General features: G+C 39.7%; 2 protein-coding genes across 2 annotated transcripts in view; one reads left to right on the top strand and one right to left on the bottom strand.

The window, feature by feature from the left end:
• LOC117807674 (carbohydrate sulfotransferase 12-like) overlaps positions 1-9,045 on the top strand; it is a 31,243-nt gene extending 22,198 nt beyond the window's left edge. Inside the window, exons 2-6 of the mRNA XM_034677032.1 lie at positions 4,531-4,668; positions 5,016-5,191; positions 6,716-6,853; positions 6,988-7,292; positions 8,144-9,045. Of these exons, the coding sequence (XP_034532923.1) occupies positions 4,554-4,668; positions 5,016-5,191; positions 6,716-6,853; positions 6,988-7,292; positions 8,144-8,384 (975 nt within the window). The 5' untranslated portion in view covers positions 4,531-4,553 and the 3' untranslated portion in view covers positions 8,385-9,045. The remainder of the gene's footprint in view (positions 1-4,530; positions 4,669-5,015; positions 5,192-6,715; positions 6,854-6,987; positions 7,293-8,143) is intronic.
• Positions 9,046-10,597: 1,552 nt separating this feature from the next.
• sema4f (sema domain, immunoglobulin domain (Ig), transmembrane domain (TM) and short cytoplasmic domain, (semaphorin) 4F) overlaps positions 10,598-23,019 on the bottom strand; it is a 59,053-nt gene continuing 46,631 nt past the window's right edge. The window contains exons 2-15 of the mRNA XM_034677256.1: positions 22,606-22,751; positions 21,904-21,963; positions 17,284-17,382; positions 16,669-16,780; positions 16,162-16,281; positions 15,530-15,684; positions 15,234-15,415; positions 14,758-14,899; positions 14,433-14,646; positions 14,233-14,342; positions 13,957-14,108; positions 12,905-12,960; positions 12,613-12,803; positions 10,598-12,208 (exon numbers count right to left, since the gene is read on the bottom strand). Of these exons, the coding sequence (XP_034533147.1) occupies positions 11,480-12,208; positions 12,613-12,803; positions 12,905-12,960; positions 13,957-14,108; positions 14,233-14,342; positions 14,433-14,646; positions 14,758-14,899; positions 15,234-15,415; positions 15,530-15,684; positions 16,162-16,281; positions 16,669-16,780; positions 17,284-17,382; positions 21,904-21,963; positions 22,606-22,751 (2,468 nt within the window). The 3' untranslated portion in view covers positions 10,598-11,479. The remainder of the gene's footprint in view (positions 12,209-12,612; positions 12,804-12,904; positions 12,961-13,956; positions 14,109-14,232; positions 14,343-14,432; positions 14,647-14,757; positions 14,900-15,233; positions 15,416-15,529; positions 15,685-16,161; positions 16,282-16,668; positions 16,781-17,283; positions 17,383-21,903; positions 21,964-22,605; positions 22,752-23,019) is intronic.

The raw sequence follows: 23,019 nt of genomic DNA, 5'->3' as shown, positions 1-23,019 counted from the left end.
ACACTCTGCTATAATAAGCGCAGTTACTTTAATCTTAGAAAACAGTGATTATTAAACCCTTAGCTCGTGTGCACATTTAAACACAGATATCCACGAGTCTTTTCTAACCATTTATTGACTACAAGAAGATGAATTGAGGTGTATGAAGAATGTCTGATTTGTTTCTGTACAATGAATGATAAATAAATCAATACATTGTCATTTGTAATTAAGAACAACAACAAACAAGAACATGACTGAACTTACATCATTAATGCAGCCATAAATCTAAATGGAGGATTAGCAGGGTTCTCTTCAGTTCCTGTTGTACCAATACAAGTTAAAACGAAGCCAAATACATCACCTCTTTTTTTTAGTAAGGCAATTACTTACATACTCAGTCTGTGGGGCGAACATCAACTTCATGCTTCTTCACAACTTAAACTTGACAAAGTGCAGTGGCAGTATGTTCAGAGACTGAGGGGAAGAGAAATGACCACCTAACCCTAATCATCTTCAACTACTCCTCTCTGCTCTGCCAGGAGAGTCAGTTGACCCCACTCACTGCTGTCTCAGAGAAAACTTCAGGCTTGAGATTTTAATAACAAGGTTTGATTACTTCATCTATTGTTTCTTCCCATGGTTTCTTTAATCAATAATAACAAACAACAACACAGAAATCACAAAGAAATACAGAAAACTAGTAGCCTATTCAGGAAAATAGGAGTCCAAAGTTAACATACAGAAGTGACTTTGAGGGAGACTTGAAAGAGACCTGCTCAGGGAAGGAAAGGTTGGTCCACAGTCAAAGGGCCTTAAGTTATTCATAACAGTCCCAGTCTGGCCATTCAGGGAATTAAAAACAAAACAAGCAACACAGGCCGAAAGAGAAGAGAGGCCGAAACATGAACGATATGATCCCTCTTCTTGGAACTAATTAGAAGACTAGCTGCATTTCGGACCAGTTGAAGAATGTACAGGGACAATTGGCTTATCTGGGCATATAGGCGATTGCAATAAAGACGGGTAAAGTAAGGTGTTTTAATATGGGCATCAAAGTGATGCTTTTGAATACATAGTGAAAGAAGTGTGTGCTAATAGTGTGTAGTTATGTGTACACAATGAGCAGGATGGGAAAATAAACATAATGTTTTATGTTGGAAACCCTTTTCAAATAATCTGCAGCTACATTTACCTATTGTCTAAGGGTCAAAAGAATAAACATGTTATCACTGGAAAACAGTGCTTCAGTTAAGGTAGGACACCAAATGAAGCTGTGATGTGGTGTGCTTGGCCAAGTGATCAGACGTTTAGTTTAATCAACTACTGACCTCTAGTGTATATAGAAAAGAATGCATCTTCTCAGAATTGTCTTTTTCTTTTTATTGAGCATATAGTAATATATAAAACATCTGGATGAGGATGTACACAGAATACACAATATAAAGAGCATGATAATAGAGAGGAATAATAGAATCTTATAAACAAGGTAAAATATGCATTCATTGTCAGAAATGAAGAAATGAGGTGGAGGACCTAGGTGCAGATTCAAAACAAAACTTATTTAATTAACAAAACCTAAGCGATAAAACGATTTACTTAAACTAAATCCATGGAACAAAAACACTGGGACACTGGGACACAGGACGACACTTAACACATCAAAAAACACATGTCACAAGCACAATGAACCGACACAGAAGGGAGGAAACACAGAGATTAAATAGACACACTGGGTAATTGTTATCAAAACACATCTGACATTGCAATGCATCCCAGAACTGTGGCCACTGCCTGCAAAACAAATAACTTTCACTGGCAAAGTGACTGGTGGATAATAACTGAGTTACTTGCACAACTGGTGTCACAAAACGTTGTGGCTTACAATAACAACCACACAGTGTGACAACCTCTCAGAAGTTTACAACAATAAATCTGTCAAAATCCCTCTCAATCAATCAATCAATCAATCAATCAATCAATCAATCAATCGATCAATCAATCAATCAATCAATCAATCAATCAATCAATCAATCAATCAATCAATCAATCAATCAATCAATCAATCAATCAATCAATCAATCATTCAATCAATCAATCCCTCAATCCCTCAATCCTTCAATCAATCAAGCTTTGTTTGTATAGCGCCAAAACAAAGGCTATCTCAAGACACTTTTACAAACATAGCAGGTCTAGACCATACTCTATGTTAAATTGTGATTATGATAAAATGTACTTCAATTTTTATAGTTAAACCTGTTTTCCTTCAGTGAACATTATAGGTCATAAGGCCTACATTCAGTCAGCCAGCAGAAGGAGCCCTAAATCTTTTGGCCTCAAAGTAAAAGAGTTGAAATGATGTCCATCTTAATAAAAAGTAAGTGAGTGAGCAGTTGCATACTCAGGCTGTTTGAGGGGAAGGGGCAAAAACAAAACAAAAAATGGCACCTCCTTTCAAACCCACATTGGAGGGTCATCCAAAGATTGCTAGGGTCATCCAGAGGCAATTTTTTACGTTTTTGTCATGAGTCAATATCTGGTTTATTTTTTTCCTTGTGTTTCACGCCTAAGCTCCTCCCCATGTTTATTCTGTATTAGTTATCCTCTGTCTCCCTTGTGTGTTTAGTGATCCTTGTCTCTTGTTGTGGTTTCTTTGTCTAGTCTTGTGTTAACTGTTTTATTTTGTAGTTCTGAATCCTTGTGTCTCCAGTTAAGTTTTATGTCATACCCTAGTGAGTTTCCTTTCTTTTGTGATTACCCTCATACGTTTCACCTGTGTCCTGTGTTCCACACCTGTGTTGATTACTCTGTGTATTTAGTTCCTCTGTTTCCCCTGTCCCTTGTTGGATCATTGCACGTCTTTCCTGTGTTCCCTCTGTTTCTTTTCTTGCGATCCCAATGTTTTATTTGGATTTATTCTAAGATGTTTTTAGTAAGTTTTGTTGGTACCTTTTGTTTATCAAAACCTTTTTATTTTATTTTAAAACGTTTCACTTGTGTCCTGTGTTTTTATGTTTTGGACACTGGAGGGGCATCCAGAGGGCCTTTTTTTTTAACGTTTTGGACATTGGAGGGGCACCCAGAGAGCACTTATTTTTTTTATTTCATAAATTGGAGGGGCATACAGAGGGCGCTGCCCCTGTGAGTGAGGAAGATAGTGGTAATGGGAATGAACTTTTCTCATTAGGTGCTTTTCGAGTCATTCTGACCACTCAAAGCCCTTTAACACTACCTGTCACATTCACCCATTCACACTACATTCACTCACTGATGGCTAAGGCTGCTATCATAAGGGACCATTAGTATTAGCTAATCTCATTCATACACATTCACACACTGCTGAACAACAGCAGGAGCAATTTGGGGTTCAGTGTCTTGCCCAAGGACACTTCAGCATGTGGCAGGAGCTGGGATCGAACCGCCAACCTTTCAATGGAGAGCCCCGGCATTGTGGCCCCTGACTTGTGTGCTGGAGCATCCTACTTACGAGGTTGTACTTGTTTAGTTTTTCTGTGTCACAGCAGAAAAGTACAACAACTGAAATTTGATGTGCATAGAAAAGTAACCTCACAAAATGTTAGACCTTGAGGGTGATATTAAAAAAACAAAACATGATTGTTAATTTTGGAATGAAAGTTACAAAAACTAAAGTCACAATGACTATATAAAAGAAATAGATAACAGACAAAAATAAAGAAGTAACAACCTTAATAAACAAAGCAAGAATCTGGAATAGAGTTTAAATCAGATGACCCTTATGTAAATTATGATGTCTATTTTTTCCCTGTTAGTCTTTGAATGTCCATTCACTTTAAGCCTGTAGCATGCCCTGCCCTCTTTTTAAACATCTGAATGTAGTCTGACTGCAGAGGAGTGGCATTTTGATATATGGGTGTGAAGTTATTTGGTCAGGATGAATACACCATGCTATGACTATGGGTGTGTAGAGGTCTTCATCGAAGGATCAGATCACCGATCAGAGAAATTTACAGCAAGGTAAGTGATATGATGGTTAGTTAGTGTATTATTATTGGTGTACAGGGGCATGGAAATAGTGTTTTCTTCTACTAGTTTTTGTTGTTTGATTTAAGTTATTAGTAAAAGCATGAAAAAAAAAATCACGTTGGCAGGGTTCATCTGTGGCTCGTCTTTGAGTCTAAAGGTTGAGGGTGCTGTCCACATGCAGTAGAGTCCTTGGGCAAGAGACCTTACCTAACACTGCCCCTGTGCATTGCCATCAGTGTGATTGGGATTAGTTAATACAAATGGGCTCTTTATATAACAGCCTCTGCCATCAGTGTATGATTGAAGTGTGAAATTAAAAAGCGTTTTCAGTGGTCAGAAGAACAGAGAAAGTGAAATATAAAAATAGTCTGTTAAGTCAACTCTGTTTTCATTTAATAGTAAAATGACACTAAGGCCGAGTTATTCAGAAAAATGTACCAAATGTTTTGTATCTTTTGTGGCTGGTTTGTGGTTTTGTATTCAGTCAGGTAAATGTCACAGAAGTCTTCTTATTTTATGTGCCTTCTGTTTTTTTTTTGTTTCTAGATCACTGATAAAAGCTGGCACACATGAGTCCTGCTGCCATGCTGTCATTATGCAGAAAGCATCTCTTTGGTCTTGTAGGATCCATGTTCCTCATCATGTTGTGCTTTTACCAGTGGAACACTTCTGATGAAAAGAGAGGTGAATACAGTGTCTGTATACATGTGTGCACATCCTGGTTTTTGTTGGGAACGGATGTGCTTTATGTATAAGAGGTGTTTTTTTTTTGGTGCTTTAACTGCATGTGAGATCATTTGAGCATTATGAATTGGATTAGGTATAGCAAGCGTGTGACTTACTCCTGATTACTTTAGGATTTATTATGAGAAAAGGCCACACCTGTCTTGGATGTTAAACAATCACAATCACTATGCCTCTGTCCTTTACCCATGTCATTATCTCTCTGAATAATAGCCAACCTATTGCTCTGTTGTTCTAGCAAATGATTACAACGGTTACAAAATGTAATCCTATTCCTCTTATTACAGCAGAAAGTATCTACCAGAAGCAGGAAGTAAGAAAGCAGCGACTGAGAGACATATGTGAAAGAGACAAAGCTGCATTTCCTGAAGAAAAGCAAGGTTGGGAAGACTTAAGTGACAGTGAGCTTAGGCACCTTTTGGTGGACGACAATCATGGCATCATCTTCTGTTTCATTCCAAAGGTGATGTTGACATGAACACGCACAATACACTTACAATGAATCAAGAGGTACCAGCTTTATAGCTCTGACAACCAACACTGAAGTTACTTTGGTAACTGCAAATCCTGCTCCATATACTGTATACCCCCTCAGATGATATTCAGGCAACCAATAAGCCCAGTGTTTCATTAGCTTAGCACCCCTGCCCACTCAGATCACAGCATGGATAATGAGCTGCAGACCCTCCACAGATTCTGAATCTGTAATGTTTTTTAGAACTGAATTTCAAACCTGCTTAAAGGTCCCGTGAGGAGTTTTGAACTGGCTGAGAAACAGACTGAAAATGATACTGACGCCTCTTTATGACCTTCAATAGCAAACAAGACCATCAGCAGCAACACTGATACTTTCTCTGTTGTCATTTTTAATGCCTGAAACTGCTCTGAGGGGGTAGGTGTCAGAACAGATGATGGACATCTCGCTTCAGAAACAGTCTATTTGACTGTTTTCATGGGAAATAATCACAGTGCCTGATAAAGTTGACTGTCAAGAGACAACAGGATGAAGTTTTTGTTGAAAACACTACTTTTGCATGTTTAGGACAAGAGATAAGAGGCATCACTTTGTCCACAAGGGGGCGCCAGAATCGATACAAAACAAAAGTTCCTCACAGCAGCTTTAAAAGTCGACTTAATTATATACGTAGGTATGACATTTACAATGATATTTCTATTCATGATTTATATATCATGTTTTTATATCCTTAATCCCTAATCAGACAGGATTAGTATTACTTGTAACACATGACACCATAAAAGGCGACAGAAAAGGCTTGAATTATTATATGTGACACAACATTTAGCATTTAGCAGCACAAATGGCTTTGTTGAATCAACACTTGGAAGGAGACAAGCGTTAGTAGCAAAATGGATTCAAAACACGTAGAATGCTCACCTTTAAAGAAAGAGGACAGATTTTAAAAGCAATGGCAGAGATCGACTGGTTTCTCTTTAGTTGAAAGAGAAACCCTTTTAACTGGCGACTTTCAGCCGGATACACCACTTGCGAATTACTTTAGAATATCATTAAATGTTATTGTGGAGGGCAGGTGTAATAAAAACACTGCGGCCAATGCAGGCTATATGACTGCAGTGTCGTATAGAGGTACATTTTTCACAGCAGAAGGCACACTAACTTTAATTTTGGAATCATCTATCACTTCAACCACACTAGCAGTCTCTAGCATGCGATCTCCCCACCGTGGTCTATGAAAGGCCACATGTCTTTTTCAAGATCCATGATGGGAAACAAAGTAAGAGGACTCACTCGCACGCTACTGTCTTGCTGTACGTGCTGTACGTGCTGTTCAATTCTTTTTTCTATATTGAATTTATGTATGTGGGTCAGGTTGGTCCCACTGGGAGGTTGCTTGTGGGAAGGATTTGGGGCCGCCAATTGAATGGCCCAGGCATACAGGCAACATTGTGCTTTGGGTCATCACAGAGTCATTTAGTTAGCATTGAAATATCTGTATTTTATCCACAGGTGGCATGTTCCAACTGGAAAAGAGTTATGCATGTCCTGAACAAGGGTGAACCATATCAAGACCCCATTTCAATACCTCAAGAGTTGGTACACGATACATTCCCTCATCTAATCAGCTTCCCAAGAGCAGAGATGAAGGTCAGTTCATATAAACAAACAAATACAAACAGAGACATTTTCATGGGAAATGAAGAATCAATGAAATGTGATGCTTAATGAATCAACAGGATTAGTGAAAAAGGCTGATGTCTATTAATATTTGTTGATCACAGGCAAAGATGAAGCACTACACCAAGTTCTTCTTTGTCCGAGACCCATTTGTGCGTCTCATCTCAGCATACCGGGATAAATTCGGAACAGAAAATGAATACTTCTATCATCACTTTGGGAGGGATATTATTCGTCTCTATGGCAACAACCCAAATCCACCAAAGACGGCGGCTGAGGCCTTTTCGTCTGGCCTGCACACTTCATTTTACAACTTTATCCAGTATCTGGTGGACCCCCGTACAAATAAGACTTGGTTTGAACCCCACTGGAGGCAGATGCACCGCCTGTGCCACCCCTGCGCCATACAGTAAGGCTTAGGATGAAGTTGTACAGTTCAAACCTTCTGTGTTGTTTTAAAAGCTAAGATTTTTATAGACCTGTGGAGGAATTGCCACTCTATATTAAAAAATCACTAAGGGCAACAAAACATTACAAAAATATATTTGTAATTTCCTACATACCAGCTAAAGCCTAGTTTGCTAGATGTTGGGTTTTTGACATAAAAACTGGTGAGAAATGAAGATGTTTGTCTAATGAGTTAACTGAATCTGAGTTTTGACCGGAATCTCATCTTGGCCCTGCCTCCGCTGTCTTTTAATATCTAGCTGCAGACTCTTCTTGTTTTGTGTTGGGTGGTGGGGGCTGCTAGGGGCCAGGTGCTAGAATAGGTAGTATCGGGGTTGTTGCTACCTGGAGCTTGCATGTATGGAGCCTGGGTCTGTTGAACGTGGTGATGCTGTATGGGTTGGGTTATTAAATTGGGGTGTTCTGCTGGTGGATATGAAGGAAAGTGGGAGCTGGCATGGAGGGGGGTTGCTCTTGGACGCCACTGTTAAGTCTCTCCAAGGTGTTGATTGCTACTGTTTAGTAGCAATCAATAAAACCCTCATAAACTGATGTGGTATCATATCTTGATTGTTGCAGGGGGATGTTCATGAGTCTTTGGTTTTGCTGCAGATGGGCCACTTAGTGATTTTCATAATTCAATTGAATTTTGCATTAATACATCTTATAATCAGTTAATGTTTCAATTTAATTTTACACAGCAATGCACTAGAACTGGAATGTACCTCTAGCAAGGATACAACTTACCAAACAATTGAATGCTGACATGCCAATTTCATCCTAAGTTAAGTATTTGTTTGTTTTGCTTCTCAGATATGATTTTTTAGGACATCAAGAGTCTCTTCAAGATGATGCCCAGCAGCTACTGACTCTCTTAAAGCTGGAGGACGCCATCAAATTCCCTTCTTCCTATGAAAACATGACGGCTCATAACTCTGTGCATGACTGGTTTAGAACCGTGCCCCTAGAGGACCGAAGGGAGCTGTACAATATATATCAAGAAGACTTCAAACTCTTTGGCTACAGAACACCCGAGGAGTTGCTTAATAGTTGAAGGGTCGTGATTTAGAATTTGGCACTTGGCTTTTCCTGATGCCCCAGCAGGTGAAGTAACCACATTTACAGCTGAATCAAGAAAACACTTTTATTTATATGGTGATGATGTTTTATTGTAGTTGACTTTTAGCTAACTTTCATGCTTTTTGGCATGACAACTGGCACAAGTTTTGATTGCATGGTGGAAGTTTTTAACTGTGGCCTGTTTTATTTGATCTGTTCCTTTCATAATATTTCATCTCTCTCTTTTTTGTGATTCATTTTCTTTCTTTCTAAAATCTATTTTGATTATAAAACAGGTTATGCAAAGTTGGAAGCAATTTACAAAAAAGCTCACAGAGACAAGATAAACTATGGGGCGTCGTTTGTTGTGCACACTGAAAATAACAGCAACAGTTCTCAACATTTAGGTCCAAAATTTGTATGGGGTGCCGTTAGTGCCAAAATAAAAGCTTCATAAAGCGATACAGATATCCCAACCATAGTCTGTCAGTATCAGCTCCTACGGGTTACTAGCCCGCCTGCCCGCCGTAAAAATGTTGTAAAGTCAGTCCATTAAGAGATTTCAAAACACTCAGAGACAATACTTTATGAAGCTTTTATTTTGGTATTTCTGCAAGGCGGTAGTTTGAATTTGTATATCAGCTAAATATTTAGGATCGCAGAGCAAAGTTTAACATTTATATTTAACATTTAGATTGATATTTAACATTTAGATTGATATTTAACATTTGGATTTAACGCTGAACATTTAGATTTAGCATTTAGATTTAACTGGATTATTATCTTAAATATATTTTTGGCGAGAAAAATTAATGTGAGAAAGTCCACAAATATTGCTCTAAATGTGATAAAAATGTAACTTACAAACGTGTTGTGATATTTTCAAAGATGTTTTGGAGCTAAATGTGGAGAAAGGTTGCTGTTATTTTCAGTGTGCAAAACTTTACAAACTGCGCCCCATAATAAATAAGTAAATAAATGAACAAATTCCTGTATCATTCGCACCACATTGTCTTAAAGTCAAGCTAGCCTTGTTAAGAATATTTGATACAATTTGGTGGATTGAGCTCTGTACAAGGAACAAAAAAAAAGTTACTGTGTCTACATAGGTATATTTTTGCACATGGTTCTGATGGCTTTGATTGCCGTACTTATTTCACGATAAAAATGTTGATCAAATCTGCCCTCTGAGGCATGACTAATACCCAAAAGCTTTCAGCAACAAACTGATATTAAAGTCTGTCCATCTCTACAAGGAGTCTCCTTTGTGTCAAGCATAAAGCAGTGGCTGCCCCATCAAGCATAGGTCATCAACAAAAGCATAAGGCAGAGTTTACAGTCAACCACCACCCTTGTCCTATCCTATCCAGCCACTGCATTGCCTCAACCCATCAGATGGCCTGGGCAGCACAGGACAGACCATGTGGTGGGTGGTTGATCCAGGTGGTCTCAACTGTGACCCAAGGTTTCTGGCTACAGTTTTCTTGAATTTGCCCTATGACATGATCGGCTAGGGACTCACTGATAGTTACACACATGAAGTTGCCTTGTCCCTGTCTTACCTACTGGTGAAAGTAAAAGAATGTCCTCCTCACTAAAAGAAGAAATGTGTATGGAAGACACATCCAAAAAGACAGAAACACATTCATCACAGAGTTGATCTGGATCTCCACTATTGATTGTCAACCTGCTTTCAAGCCAGACCAATTGCTTTGGCCCATTAGTGACCCAAAATCTGTGTCCCCCTGCTTTCTTCTCTTTCCTACCTTCTTGCAAGACGATCTTTACAGCAACAATAAACATAAACATGTTCACAGCCTGGTTCAAATCGAGTGGCTCATTTCTCTATTGGCACACACACTGTACACACTGTACACTGTAATATTTTCGAAGATATTAAACTTGTGAGTTTTGTCCAGAAAACTTGGTTTCTGGACTTGATTGACAGGCGGGCACCCTGTAGCTGTTAGCTAAAAGGCTAAAGGCCCGCCTCTTTACCTCACACTAGCTCAGACGTAGTTAGGTTGTGTTCAGCATTTCCAATATGGCTGCCGCTGACGATCAGCTTCAAAACAGCGCTCAGGAACAGATAGGTGACATCAAGGATACTACGTCTGTTTTTTAAACAGTCTATAGTGTAAATCTGTACACATCAAATTGTAGTTTTATCTATGATGTCAACATGGCAAAAGTAATACCAGGCTGGTAGCAACATTTTAAGGCTTTATTACAAAACATCATGACAAAAACAGTACATTTTCATGTTAAAATCCACACTCACAAAACAATGTGATGGTGGCTTTGTGTCTGGTAAGGTCCATATACTGCCAGGCTGATATGATTTTCACACAGAAAAATCATTCTTTTGCCCACATGAATGCAGTGCACACAAACATGAGTGTAAACCCCTTAGTCCTCTTGACCTGTGCAGCAGTGTAGGCAGGGACAGCTCACACTGGTACTGCAGCCCATCCGAGGGCTGTACAGTATAGTCCTGGTTCTTAAGTTCCTGACAGTGTTATCTCTCTGCTTCAGTTTGAAGCCAGGGAACAGTCACTGGACAGTCGCTAGTGGAGTAGTCCTTTGGTGCCTTTGAACCCATCCATGATTGGGAATTAAGTGGTGTGTCAGAGAGAGGAATATAATTTAAGACAGAGACCTCCATCAAGAGAAGAGAACAACAACATAAGTCAAGAACAACAACAATATGGCTTATCCATGTCTACATACGAAGACATTTTATCTTTGATTCTTTGCACAGATAAATTGTGCAATATCACACTCAGCGTTTTGTCCACAGTCAAGTTCAGACTTCTCATATTTACATTTTATAGGTGCATGTTACATATTTATTTCGCTGTGGTTCCTCCTGAGTGACTCACAACAATAGAATAGGCTTCCTGTCACATCTCTGTCACATACTTAAACATAGACTGATATATTCCACATACATCTCTGTAGTCTCTCTTCATGCCACGGTTCCCATTCAAAGGCATTTGGCAGGAGCCATTCTGCATATCTCCAAGCAGTGTTTCGTTATTTAGGAGATGCAAAATGATACAATCAGTTGTACATTTAAATATCAACTTTTCATATTGAACTTTCTTCACACTTAGCTAGCGGTGCTGGTGATTTAAACATGGGGAAGCTGGCCAACTCCTCCTCTAGTCCTATTATCCCATCACCTACCCCGTCCCCCAGCCCTTCATCAACTTCATCCCTCTCCCCTGAATCCCTCTCTATCCTCTTAGGCCTCGCCCTCTCCATCTCCCCCGTCCTTCCATCCAGCAGGTTTGCAGTTAATATTTCGGAGCTGAACTTAAGCCCACTGCTGCTTGTGTTGGAACAGGCATACAGGGAGTTTCCATGGCCATTGCTTGGGTTGTTGTGAATCAGTGTGCCGCTGTAGCTGTTACACTGGTGAGAACCATTACCATGGTTGCTGAGAAGTGTTGTAGTTGTGTTTGTGGTTGCTGTACCATTACGTTTTTCCGTTAATCTGAATCCCTCGGACAGCAGGCTATCACTGCTAGGTGACTGTGGTGTGGCTGAAGAGCCCAGCAAGTCTCGCCCTTTCTCAGATGACAGGGAATTATCTGGCAGGTGGTTGGCTTGGTGGCCGATGCTGCGCCTCCGGGTTGCAAAGTAGAGGAGGCATATACCTAACACCAAACCCCCACAGAAGAAGAGGATGTAGATGGCCAGGACGTGACGACCTCCTGCTGTTGCAATGGTTCCTCCAGCGCTTGGACCTTCTAGCGTCAGCTGATAGGCTGCTCTGCGGCAGGGGGTGGGATCTCTGATAGCTGGTCCTGCCTCCTGAAGTGTAGTGACACAACAAAAAATATGACATCTGTTTGATACATTTGAGTTTTCCTGACTTGGAATTTTTTTGCAGTTCATACAAGAAGTTAAGTGTCTAACTAGAGCTGGGCGATACTGAAAAGGGTGTTATCACGCTAAAATTTTCACATCAGTCATTATCGATAATTATCAAAATAAATATTAAATCATTATTTTATAAGTGGTTGGGGGGTGTAATTACTATTTATATTGATAAAAATTATATCATGATAATTATTGTTATGGAATTATCGCCCAGCCCTATGTCTAACTTTCATAAATTAATTGTTATTCATTTTGACTTTATATTTGCAGGGAAACACAGAACAGGGTTAAATTGCTGATGTGAGTCTCAATAAGTTTCTAAATATTCTTTATACCTGGCATGTGCAGATGTATCTTCCCAGGCTGTCATCAGTCACAGTTACCTCCAGGTCAGAGTTGTGTTGTCTGGTATGTCTGTGGGGAGGATACTCCCAACTACAGGGCCTAGGAGACAGCTGGACGCATGGCAACAAGAGACGCAGACCTACAGAAACTCTGAGTTCTCTGATAGATGGGTTGCAGCGCCCTGGAGAACAGAAAAAAACAGAAAGATAAAGAAAACCGTAATAATAGGAATCTATTTCATCACTTTTTCCAAGTTAAAGTAATGGAATTAGATACACCTACCCTCTTCATTATCACATTTTCTTAAGGCATCATCCACTATATCACCAGGACCAGGGCTGGAAAACACAAAACATAATCCATTTTTGCATCAAAGTGTAAGAAAGAACAGAGACCTTACCCTGGTGTCTGCTAAGGATGGGCATTTCAAGCTAAAATACAATTTGATAATCACTGGCATTTATTCAGCGATTATTTGTAATGGAGCTCTCTGACAGCAGGTTTGAAATGTCAAGTTGAGACAACAGTGACCAACACTACACAAGACAGCAAAAGTAAACACTGCATGACACACCTGTCCTGTTAACGTTTAACTATCAGCGTCTGTCTCCACCTTTATGCCGGTGTTTCTGTGACGCAGCAGCGTGGCGTGTATGTTTACACTTTACGGCCATGTTCAGTCTTGGCAGTGTTCTCCGTTTCTAAATCTCATAGCACTTCACTCGTTTTTCCAGAAGCTGTCGCTGATATTTTTCTTCTTCTTTTACTACTTAATGCAGTTAACATTCTTCTTCTCCTGTTACTTTATGTGGTTAGCAAACAGCTTTAAGACGCTTTATAGCTGCTGTCTGGTAGAAATACCGTATTACAACCAGGCACAGGTAAAAACGATAAAAAATCTACTTTTAAATTGAGATACTATTTGCATTAACTCTTCGATTTTTAAGAAGTGAGCAAATATTCAAGCATTCGAAAATCATGCTCCATCCCTAGTGTCTGCATTTCTAGTCACTTATTCGACGGTGTGGTACAAGTGTTACATCAAGTTTGTGATGGTCTTTTTTTTTTGATTGCACAGACAACTATTTCAGGATATAAATATAACAGAAGTATTTTCTACATAACATCACACTATTATAATACATACATTTTTGAACAAATAAAATGTGCACTGATCTAAAAAGAAACATGTAATTTCATTGATTATTTAAAATGAATAATTATATTTATTGATAATTTACATACATAAATTGATCAGGTTTTATATCTGTTCTCATCCAACACTGCTGATTGTCAGCCTCACTCCTTTCTCATTGTTATATTTCTGTACTCACTCTGCTGTTGTAGGTCTGCAGGTTTCCTCGTCTGTGCTCCACACACAGCCCAGTCCTCTGGCTTTGGCACACACCTGACAGCTGAGATATAGAGCGCAGCCCTCAGCCTGGAAACGAGCCAGTGACAGAGGGCTGCCCACCAGAGCTCGGCCCTGGAAAAAAACAAGGAATCATTACAGAATCACTGAGCAGTGTCCTGGATAATTTTCCATAACAAAGATACATGCATCTGTGGGATGTGCTGTCTATTGATGAATAACTGTCCAAGGAGTCTACCTGGTGCAGCAATATATTATTTACAGGCTCCTGTGAGGTGAACAAAGCAATCTCCTGCAGTAGAGTGGTGTTCTGGCCCACTACTGCCACCCGGTGGAGCTCTCCACGGTCTTAAAGAAACAAAACACAGATATTCTCAGTGCTGTTTGAGTTTGAAATAATCTCTTTACATTACTGTTGTACTGTTCTTGTTTCCTCACCCGTTCCAAGGTGCAGTACTACTCCTCTCCGCTCCTCTCCAATGCCCGTTTGTGTGACAGCCAGTTTAGTGTATGTTATTCCTTTACGAACCAGTAAGGGAGCTGCAGTAACACTGTTCTCCATCAATGGGTGGTCTCTCACAAATGTCAGCACCTTATCAGGGAGTTTTAGGGAGGTCTCATACCCCTCAGCCTTCAGAGCATTGTTCAAACACTAAAAAATGTTCAGAGAAGAGGGACAAAGTGTCATACCTGATTTATATTGACACAGAGTATATAAAAAGGCACCGTAAAAAAGAAGTGTATCGGCTGCACTGATCAGTACCTGGCCAGGCCTTGGTGTGGGTATGGGTTCAGGATTTATCCAGTTCTCACATGTTTTCTTCAGCTCCTTAAAGGAACCATCTAACACTTTCCCAATGTCAGATAGACTGAAAACACACACTGCTGATAGCTCCTCACGCTCCCTAAGAAAAAAGGGAAAAAAAGAATGGTCAGGGGCGAGGGGGTGATATCAATACTTGTGTAAAATAAATACTTTGACGTTCTGGAAATAAGCTCATAATTTTATTTTCAGGTTGTTGGGTTTATTTTTGAAGAAGAAGAAGAGACTGAGATCAAAAGACCGACAACACTCTCCGCTTGTCCAGAACAGTTCATTAAAAGCAAGAACCAACAGGAGGTTAGCTTTGGCTAACATATAAACCATAAAAACAAAGGAAAAGGCTCAGAAAGGTTCTTTATTATTGTCACTGTGATACCTTAGGTATTTCAGCTGCCCATGATTGTCCCTCAACCTACCACTGGGATGTAAACACCCCATAGAAGTGTGTGCTGCTGGGGTCGCCTGGGGTGTGCTGAGTAGTGAAAACATCTGTTAAGATGTTGTAGCGTTGACCACTGGGTTTGTCTTCACACACCAGCTCAGCCTTAAGGAATGTGGTCCAACGTCTCTGCAGAGTCTTCATCCCCCCGACATCCGACTGAACAGATACAGTAGTAAGCAGATTTAAATGAATTGATTAATAAGTCAGTAAACAATTCACTTTTGACTTCACAATCCATGGTGACAAATAATTATCAAGACGTTTGGTTACCTTGCAGACTCGTGCCACTCTGGGTACTTTGACTTTGGTGTACAGGTCGTACTCTTTGGCCACCTCAGTGAAGAAAAAGTAGATTTTGTCATCGTCTCCAGTCGGGTTGCTGTCTGGAGATTGCTCTATGAAGGCTGAGCTCACAAACTCAGGGTCTGAGGAAGATAAACACAGTATAGTGAAGACAACTCTTTTAACCTTCCACAGGATGAGCTTCTACTCCTTTCATCTGGTCACAGCACTCAGAACAGTGTTAATCCTTATAATCTAAACTTTGGTTGACACATGATAAATCCTGGAACATCTACCTATAAAAGATAATCTTCTCCTTTTGTTTTGCCGGAGGAGAGATTTGTTTGTCTGTTTGAGACAGACCCCTATCACCCCCTCCTAATCTACACCATGGCCTCTCTGTAACGAGCTGAGGTGTCATTCTTATAACCTTTGAATCTTTGAGTCTCGGGAAAAACAACCACTCAGGCAGTGAAACTCTCGCTGCAGCAGTCAAGCACCGTTTTTTTCCCTGTATGAGAGTATGATCAGTGCAAATTCAAGAGAATGTTGAACAGTGTTTGAGTGTCTGTGCATGAGATTAATGTGTGAGTGTGTGCCAGAGTCTATGTGTGTCTCACCACTCAGCCAATTGATGGATCGTTCAGTGCGGATGCGCTCTTGCTCAGCGCCAGTTGCCCGAGAGATATCAAACAGCGTTCCAAGGAAGTTACTGGTGGCTGCTGTGTATAGGGTACCACCTACACAAAAGATGAAGAATTCAATGCATTTTTTTCATAAGACATCTGAAATTAGTACAATATATAAAATCAAAAGGTTAAAAAGTACCCTCTGCATGCCCCTAAAGTGTATAAAATGCAAAGAAAAGTTTGCTGTACTTGCTTATCTGATGTCATTTTTCTTGTCTTACATATTTGTACTTATACCTACTGGCTTCTAATTTTCTTGATTAGTTCTAACTGGGACATGGTCATAAATTTACCTCACATGTTGGAATGCCACTAAACAATCCTTGAATCCTTGATTTATCATACCTTAGTATAGGCCTACATCCTGATTTACCAGACAATAAACCAACAGGTATATTTATCTTTCAATCAATCAAACATTCAGCTGTATTGTCCCACCTGCCATAACAGCTGTGTAGTGCTGACTGGGCTCAAAGGGACACTTGCCCTTCCCAGTCTCCATCTTCAACTTTCCATCCTCAGTTTTCTCCAGGGTGAAAGAGGAGAGCTCCTGGAGAAGGACAGCAAAGGGAAAGGAGAAGTGAGAACTGCAAGTGCAACACTGAGCTGCATTATGAAAAACCTGCGTTATGTCAATGAGTCTTTTTTTTCTGGATCTCTTATCGTGTTTCATTGTCCTTCAAATTTTTATGAAAAAATATTGCAATATAGCTTCTTTACAAGTTGTCTGCTATAGATGTCAATATTCTTGACTAAGTGACATTTATCACTGCTAAAAGCTTATTCAACTTAGTGCTCAAAGTACCTTCTACTGCTTCTAGAAGAAAAAACTTTATGTGGTTGACTTGCACCAAACATTAACATGCATACCTTACCAGATCCAAATGTTCAGGGATACATAGACTAGAAAACAGTAGAGCATTATACTAATTCAGCTGTGTGTGTTTATTGGTGCGTCATAAGCTTCTAAGGCACTGATCTGCCCTTAATGTCTAATATGAATGTACAAAATAAAACATGAACTGGCACACAGACACAAATTATCCAACTTACCAGGAATGCACACTGTGGGTCAAAGGCATAGGTGCCACAAACATAAACGCGTCCATCACCCAGAAACTCCAGCAGACGGATGTAATTGTTGCAGTCAACCTGTAGAGGGAGACACACATTGAAAAAAAAAGACCATCCAAACTGTTTTCCTATACAGGCTCCTCTTAGGATATCAAAGGGGACATCATACCTTCTTTCTACTTTTCAGCAGTATAAGTTACTATTGATTAAATTGCAATTTGTATGGATGGTAGATACTGAATTTAGGATCATATATATATACATCATTAATATATACGTACTACTCTTTATTAACGCTAAAGTTAGAGCTCAGGCTTGGACCAGCCTATAGTAGCTCTGAAGTTGCTATAGGCTTAGACTGCCAGGGGAACTGACAGACTGAGGTCCTGTCCCACTCTCTCTCTGTTCCCTCTCTTTCTGTCTGCATGAATCTGGGAGCTCTATTTGATCAGGATATGTCCTTGAACTCTAACCATTAAAACAATTCAAGGACAGCCTTTTTTCACCTTTGCAATATCAGGGAAATCAGAGACATCCTAAGAACAATGCAGAAAAAACTAGTCCATACATTTGTTACCTCCAGGTTGGATTATTGTAATTTGTTTATATTCCACCCTTTGTTCAGACAGCCCCAAGAAGTCTCTAAGACTCTTCAGCTAATCCAAAGCGCTGCAGCTTAGTACCAACTAGAACTACGAAAAGAGAACGCATCTCTCCTGTATAAGCTTTTTTACACTGGCTTCCCATACAATCTATGATAGAGTTTAAATCCTTCTTCTGATCTATAAAGCACCATCATATCTTAAAGAGCTGTTACAGCACCAGGACATTGTGTTCCAAGCAGGCAGGACTGCTTGTGGTGTCATATGGGAGGTTGAGCCTTCACTTTTCAGTCCTCTCTGCTTTGGAATCACCTACCACTCAGGGTTTGGGAGGCAGACACCCTCTTAATAGTAGTCTTAAAACTTTCCTCTTTATTAATGCTTAAGTTAGAGCTCAGGCTTGGACCCGTTCTTAGTGAAGCTGCTATAGGCTTAGACTTCCCAGGGGAACTGACAGACTGAGGTCCTGTCTCTGTCTGCATGGCACTAACTTTACATTTATTGTCTGATTTAAGTGGCTATACACATATCTTTCTGGTTGTCCCCTTGTCTCGTAGGTTCTTCTGGATTGTTGCTGCAGTTGGCTGTCTGCTGATTCAAACTGCTACAACAATCAATATCAGTTTCACCGTGTATTATCACATGATGCTAAAATTTTAAGAACAACTTCAGTCCAACTGCATTTGTTGTGAATTGGTGCTATGTACATACATATGTTGCAGAGGAAATTTAAAATATTGTCTTGAATATTCAAATGTCTATTCTAAGTCTAATTTCTGAAAACAAAACACACTTGCTGATAGCCAATGAAAAAATCTCCTCTTGTTTTAAATCTCTCACCTATTAAACCACCAGCTGTCATGGAAAGAGATTTTTTATTGTCCCTCCCAAGTTAATATTTCACCATAACACAGACAGTCAGCTGATGTGTGTGTGTGACAGAGAGAGAGAGAGAGAGAGAGAGAGAGAGAGAGAGAGAGAGAGAGAGAGAGAGAGAGAGAGGGAGAGAGAGAGATGAGAGAGAGAGAGAGAGAGAGAGAGGGAGAGAGAGAGAGAGGAGAGAGAGAGAGAGAGAGATAGAGAGAGAGAGAGAGAGAGAGAGAGAGAGAGAGAGAGAGAATGAGACTAGTGGGTGTATGTGTGTCTGTGTTTGGATCTGTGTGAGTGTTTTTGGGCATTTACCACAACTTGGTGCTGTTAGGCATCAGATAGGAAGGTCTGGGATTCATGCCAAGATTGCATCAGGGCTATGTGTGGTTGTGTCTTTTTTTCACTCGTAGAGACAGAAAGTGAGTAAGAGAGGCGAGATGTGACGTCATAGATGTCTGCCAACTGTCTAGTCTAAGCTCATAGAGCATACTGTACAGTCCAACTGTGTCTCTCTTATGCTTCAACTGGTATCCAACAACTTAACAGATTATGGTACATTACAGCACTATCTGTCTATCTATCTATCTATCTATCTATCTATCTATCTATCTATCTATCTATCTATCTATCTATCTATCTATCTATCTATCTATCTATCTATCTACCATTTGTCCGTTCATTTACGTTGAAGCATTACTAGCAACTGTGGTCCACACTCAAGCACAGTAAGTGGCGGTATTGCCCTTCAAAACTGAGTGCCAACAAGAAGAAGAAGAAGAAGAAGAAGAAGAAGAAGAAGAAGAAGAAGAAGAAGAAGAAGAAGAAGAAGAAGAAGAAGAAGAAGAAGAAGAAGAAGAAGAAGAAGAAGAAGGTTAGCACTGTACATTGTGGGAAACACTATGCAAGAGAGACTGGCCAACTGTAGAATTTGTCCCATATCAGTTTGACATCTGGGTGGTTTTTGTAGCCTTGTTTACATGCCAAATCACAACAAACGTCAACTCGAGATGCTTTTACAAACATAGCAGGTCTAGACCGTACTCTATGTTAAATTATTAACAAAGACCCAACATCAAGACAGGATACGATCCAGTCCCCTCTTACTGACAGGATTCGATCTTATCTCATCTTCCATGAGCATTGCACCTCACAGTTAGTTACAGCTAGTTACAGCAGCAAGGACAAACTTCCTTTTAACAGGCAGAAACCTCCAGCAGGACCAGACTCATGTTAGACACACATCTGCTGAGACTGAGTTGGGGTTGGAAAGAGGGATAGTGGAGAGAGAGAGAGAGAGAGAGCGATGATAGTGATAAGACGGATAGTAGTAGTAGCTGTTGCCGCAAGTCTGGAGTCCAGTCTACAGCAGCATGACGTCTACGGTTGCGACACAAAGTAACTACATACTAAATTTGGCCAAATCAGTAGGCACTGCTAGTAGATGTAGAAAGTGGTCAAAAAAGCCTGAGTTTCCTTTTGGAAAAAAATTTTTGAATCAGAAGGATGAAGACATAAAAGTATTATGATAGATAAAAGTCAGCAAGGAAGAAAGAGGCGCGTGCATATGTGTGTGTGTGTGTGTGTGTGTGTGTGTGTGTGTGTGTGTGTGTGTGTGTGTGTGTGTGTGTGTGTGTGTGTGTGTGTGTTTCTGTCTGTCTGTCTGTCTGTCTGTCTGCGTGTGTCTGTGTGCTTGGTTTGCATGTGCGTTCAAAGGAATAAATAAGCTATCTCCTCTGCTAGCAGGATATTATTTAACAAGAGATTCAGGATTGATGAAATATCAACACTGCATTTATCCTGGGCAGAACAGCATATCATCAAAGGGTTTTCTTGAGACTGACAAGGCAACTAAGCACAGGCATATAAGCAAGTGTAACCAGTTTCATAGTCAGGTCTATGGTGTTTCTCTAACACACTGAAACTGAAATTAATAAAGTGGAGTGGAAATGAAAAAAATAATACTGTTAGAGTTGTCCTGTGTCTTATTATGAATGAAGCTTATTATGAGTGAGGTGAATTTTAACCAACGATATAGCTTATCCAATGTCTGTCCCATTGTCCTCACCCAAAGCTATAGATCTGTCTTTGTTTGTCCCATGGAGTCGCAGCAGTGGGGCAGATTTGAGTGATATAATCTAGGCACCAGATAGGAACTGGTCCCTTGGGATAAGGTGACTCAGGCCTGAAGCTAATTCACGATTGCACGTCAACACACACACACAAACTCATTAGCTAAATGCACTCTGATGCTGGAGCATAATATAATGTATAGTCCCATGAAATCTTATATTTCTCAAATAATTTTAATTCACTACTTTAAGTTAGACATTAAATAAAATGCTACTTATTTGAAAGCTTTAACAGAGTCTCTCCATCAAAGCGTTACAGGTTTAGCTTTTAGCAGTTTTAGCAGAATGGGGGAGAATCAATATTCCAAGACAAAATTGGATTAAAAAGTAATTTGCGAGTCTGATACATAGCATTGTCTCTATATAGTTATAGGGTACATTCAGTGAAAAAATATATTAGCTAGGTACTACTCAGCACGAAACTAAAAACGGTATTTCCCAAGAATTCTACTGTTGTCCTTGACAGTCTCATTTTACTCAAAAGACCTGCTTCCTGTTAGGATCAAAAATAGTGATTTAAGAAGCTCATCAGAGAACTGAATCCAGATACAAGCTAACAAACCATTTTGTTTCTTCAACTTTCACTCAGGACCAAAAATCTGCCTTTAAATTTAAATGAAATTATTTGATATTTATCTCGATAATTATTGATATCGACTGATATGAATTTTTTTATTGTGACAACATCTTTTTCAATGTCATCCAGCTCTACGTCAGATTATCTGGTAATTTGTGAAAACCTTTGTCTGTCAATTGATTCCAGCTAACAGTTGCACCAGCAAGTTAGCACTTCCACAATTGGCATAACCACTCTTGTTTTTAAGGTAGTTGCGTACACGCAGTTTGTCACACAAATGGAGTATATATTTGCAGGAATTAAGCAAGTAAACAAAAAATATTCCAGCCTTCAAATACCCGCCATTAAATCCAACCATTCATTTTGTTTGCATTTGGGGTGAACACAACATTATGATTCTGTAACAGCAGTCAGCTCTCACCACAGTTTTTCCTTTTGCCACACAAGACCTCCTCTTGTCTTCTGGCACATCCCAAATAATCTGGAACAAGAGTAAAGACGCAAATACAAATATATCAATGAATCAGTAGGACAGTATATTTGAATCATTTAATACAGAGAGTCTTAAAAACTGTCTATTAACAGAAAACCACAAAAACCTTACGTTTGAAATCCACTCTTGAAGTCATTGGGTCCACCCAGGGAACCAACTTCTTTGAGGAAAAAAATATCGTATAGTTTCTATTTCTTTATCATGTAAAACTGAAATTAGGTTGATTTCTGGTGGTGGAAGATAGGAAAAAGCTAAAAACACATGGAAGTGCTTCAATCCATATAAAAAAAAATGCCCATTGTTTGCTGGCTCAGCAAACAATGTTGGGTGTAATCAATGATTGATTTGATTTTTTATTTTTTTTTCCAAAATGGATAGCTATTTCTTTGACTTTCTTTTGTAAATGTAAAGAAGACATTATGCCTGAAAACCATTTTGAAGGAAAATCAGTGATGTAAATAAGAAATTGCTATAAACAATTTTGGACTAAACACCCCCTCCACACACGCACGCACGCACGCACGCACGCACACACACACACACACACACGCACACACACACACACACACACACACACACACACACACACACACACACACACACACACACACACACACAAAACCTTTCTACCTTTTTGGGTTGTTGATTCAGTTTGTATGTGTCCACAGCCAGTATGGCATCCCTGGCGCCCAGAAAGAGCATTCCTGTCGAATGATCCAATAGGAAAGTGCTGAAGTTGGCCACACCTTCAAACTTCTCCGGGCCTAGAATTGTATCTGTGGAGCAAAAGGAGTTGGGATTTAAAAGACTGAAGACAAATGTCCAACATGAGCCTAACTCATCATTATTTTTCCAAGTTTCTTACTCAAATTTGTCCTTAAACGTGTATTTCAGTTTCACATGCCATTTGTTCCCAATTAGCATTGACACCAACCAACAACCAAAGTGAAATCAAGAAGAGGAGGAAAAGTCACATCAGTATTGCTTTAGCCAAAATCTAAAGATGAGAGGTGGCACTCCCCTCTGATTCTGAAGAATCAAGAC

The sequence above is a fragment of the Notolabrus celidotus genome, chromosome 23, assembly GCF_009762535.1.
Source record: "Notolabrus celidotus isolate fNotCel1 chromosome 23, fNotCel1.pri, whole genome shotgun sequence".
Classification (NCBI taxonomy): Eukaryota; Metazoa; Chordata; class Actinopteri; order Labriformes; family Labridae; genus Notolabrus; species Notolabrus celidotus.
The sequence above is the reverse complement of the archived record's forward strand: the minus strand, read 5'-3'. Positions and strand labels throughout refer to the sequence as shown.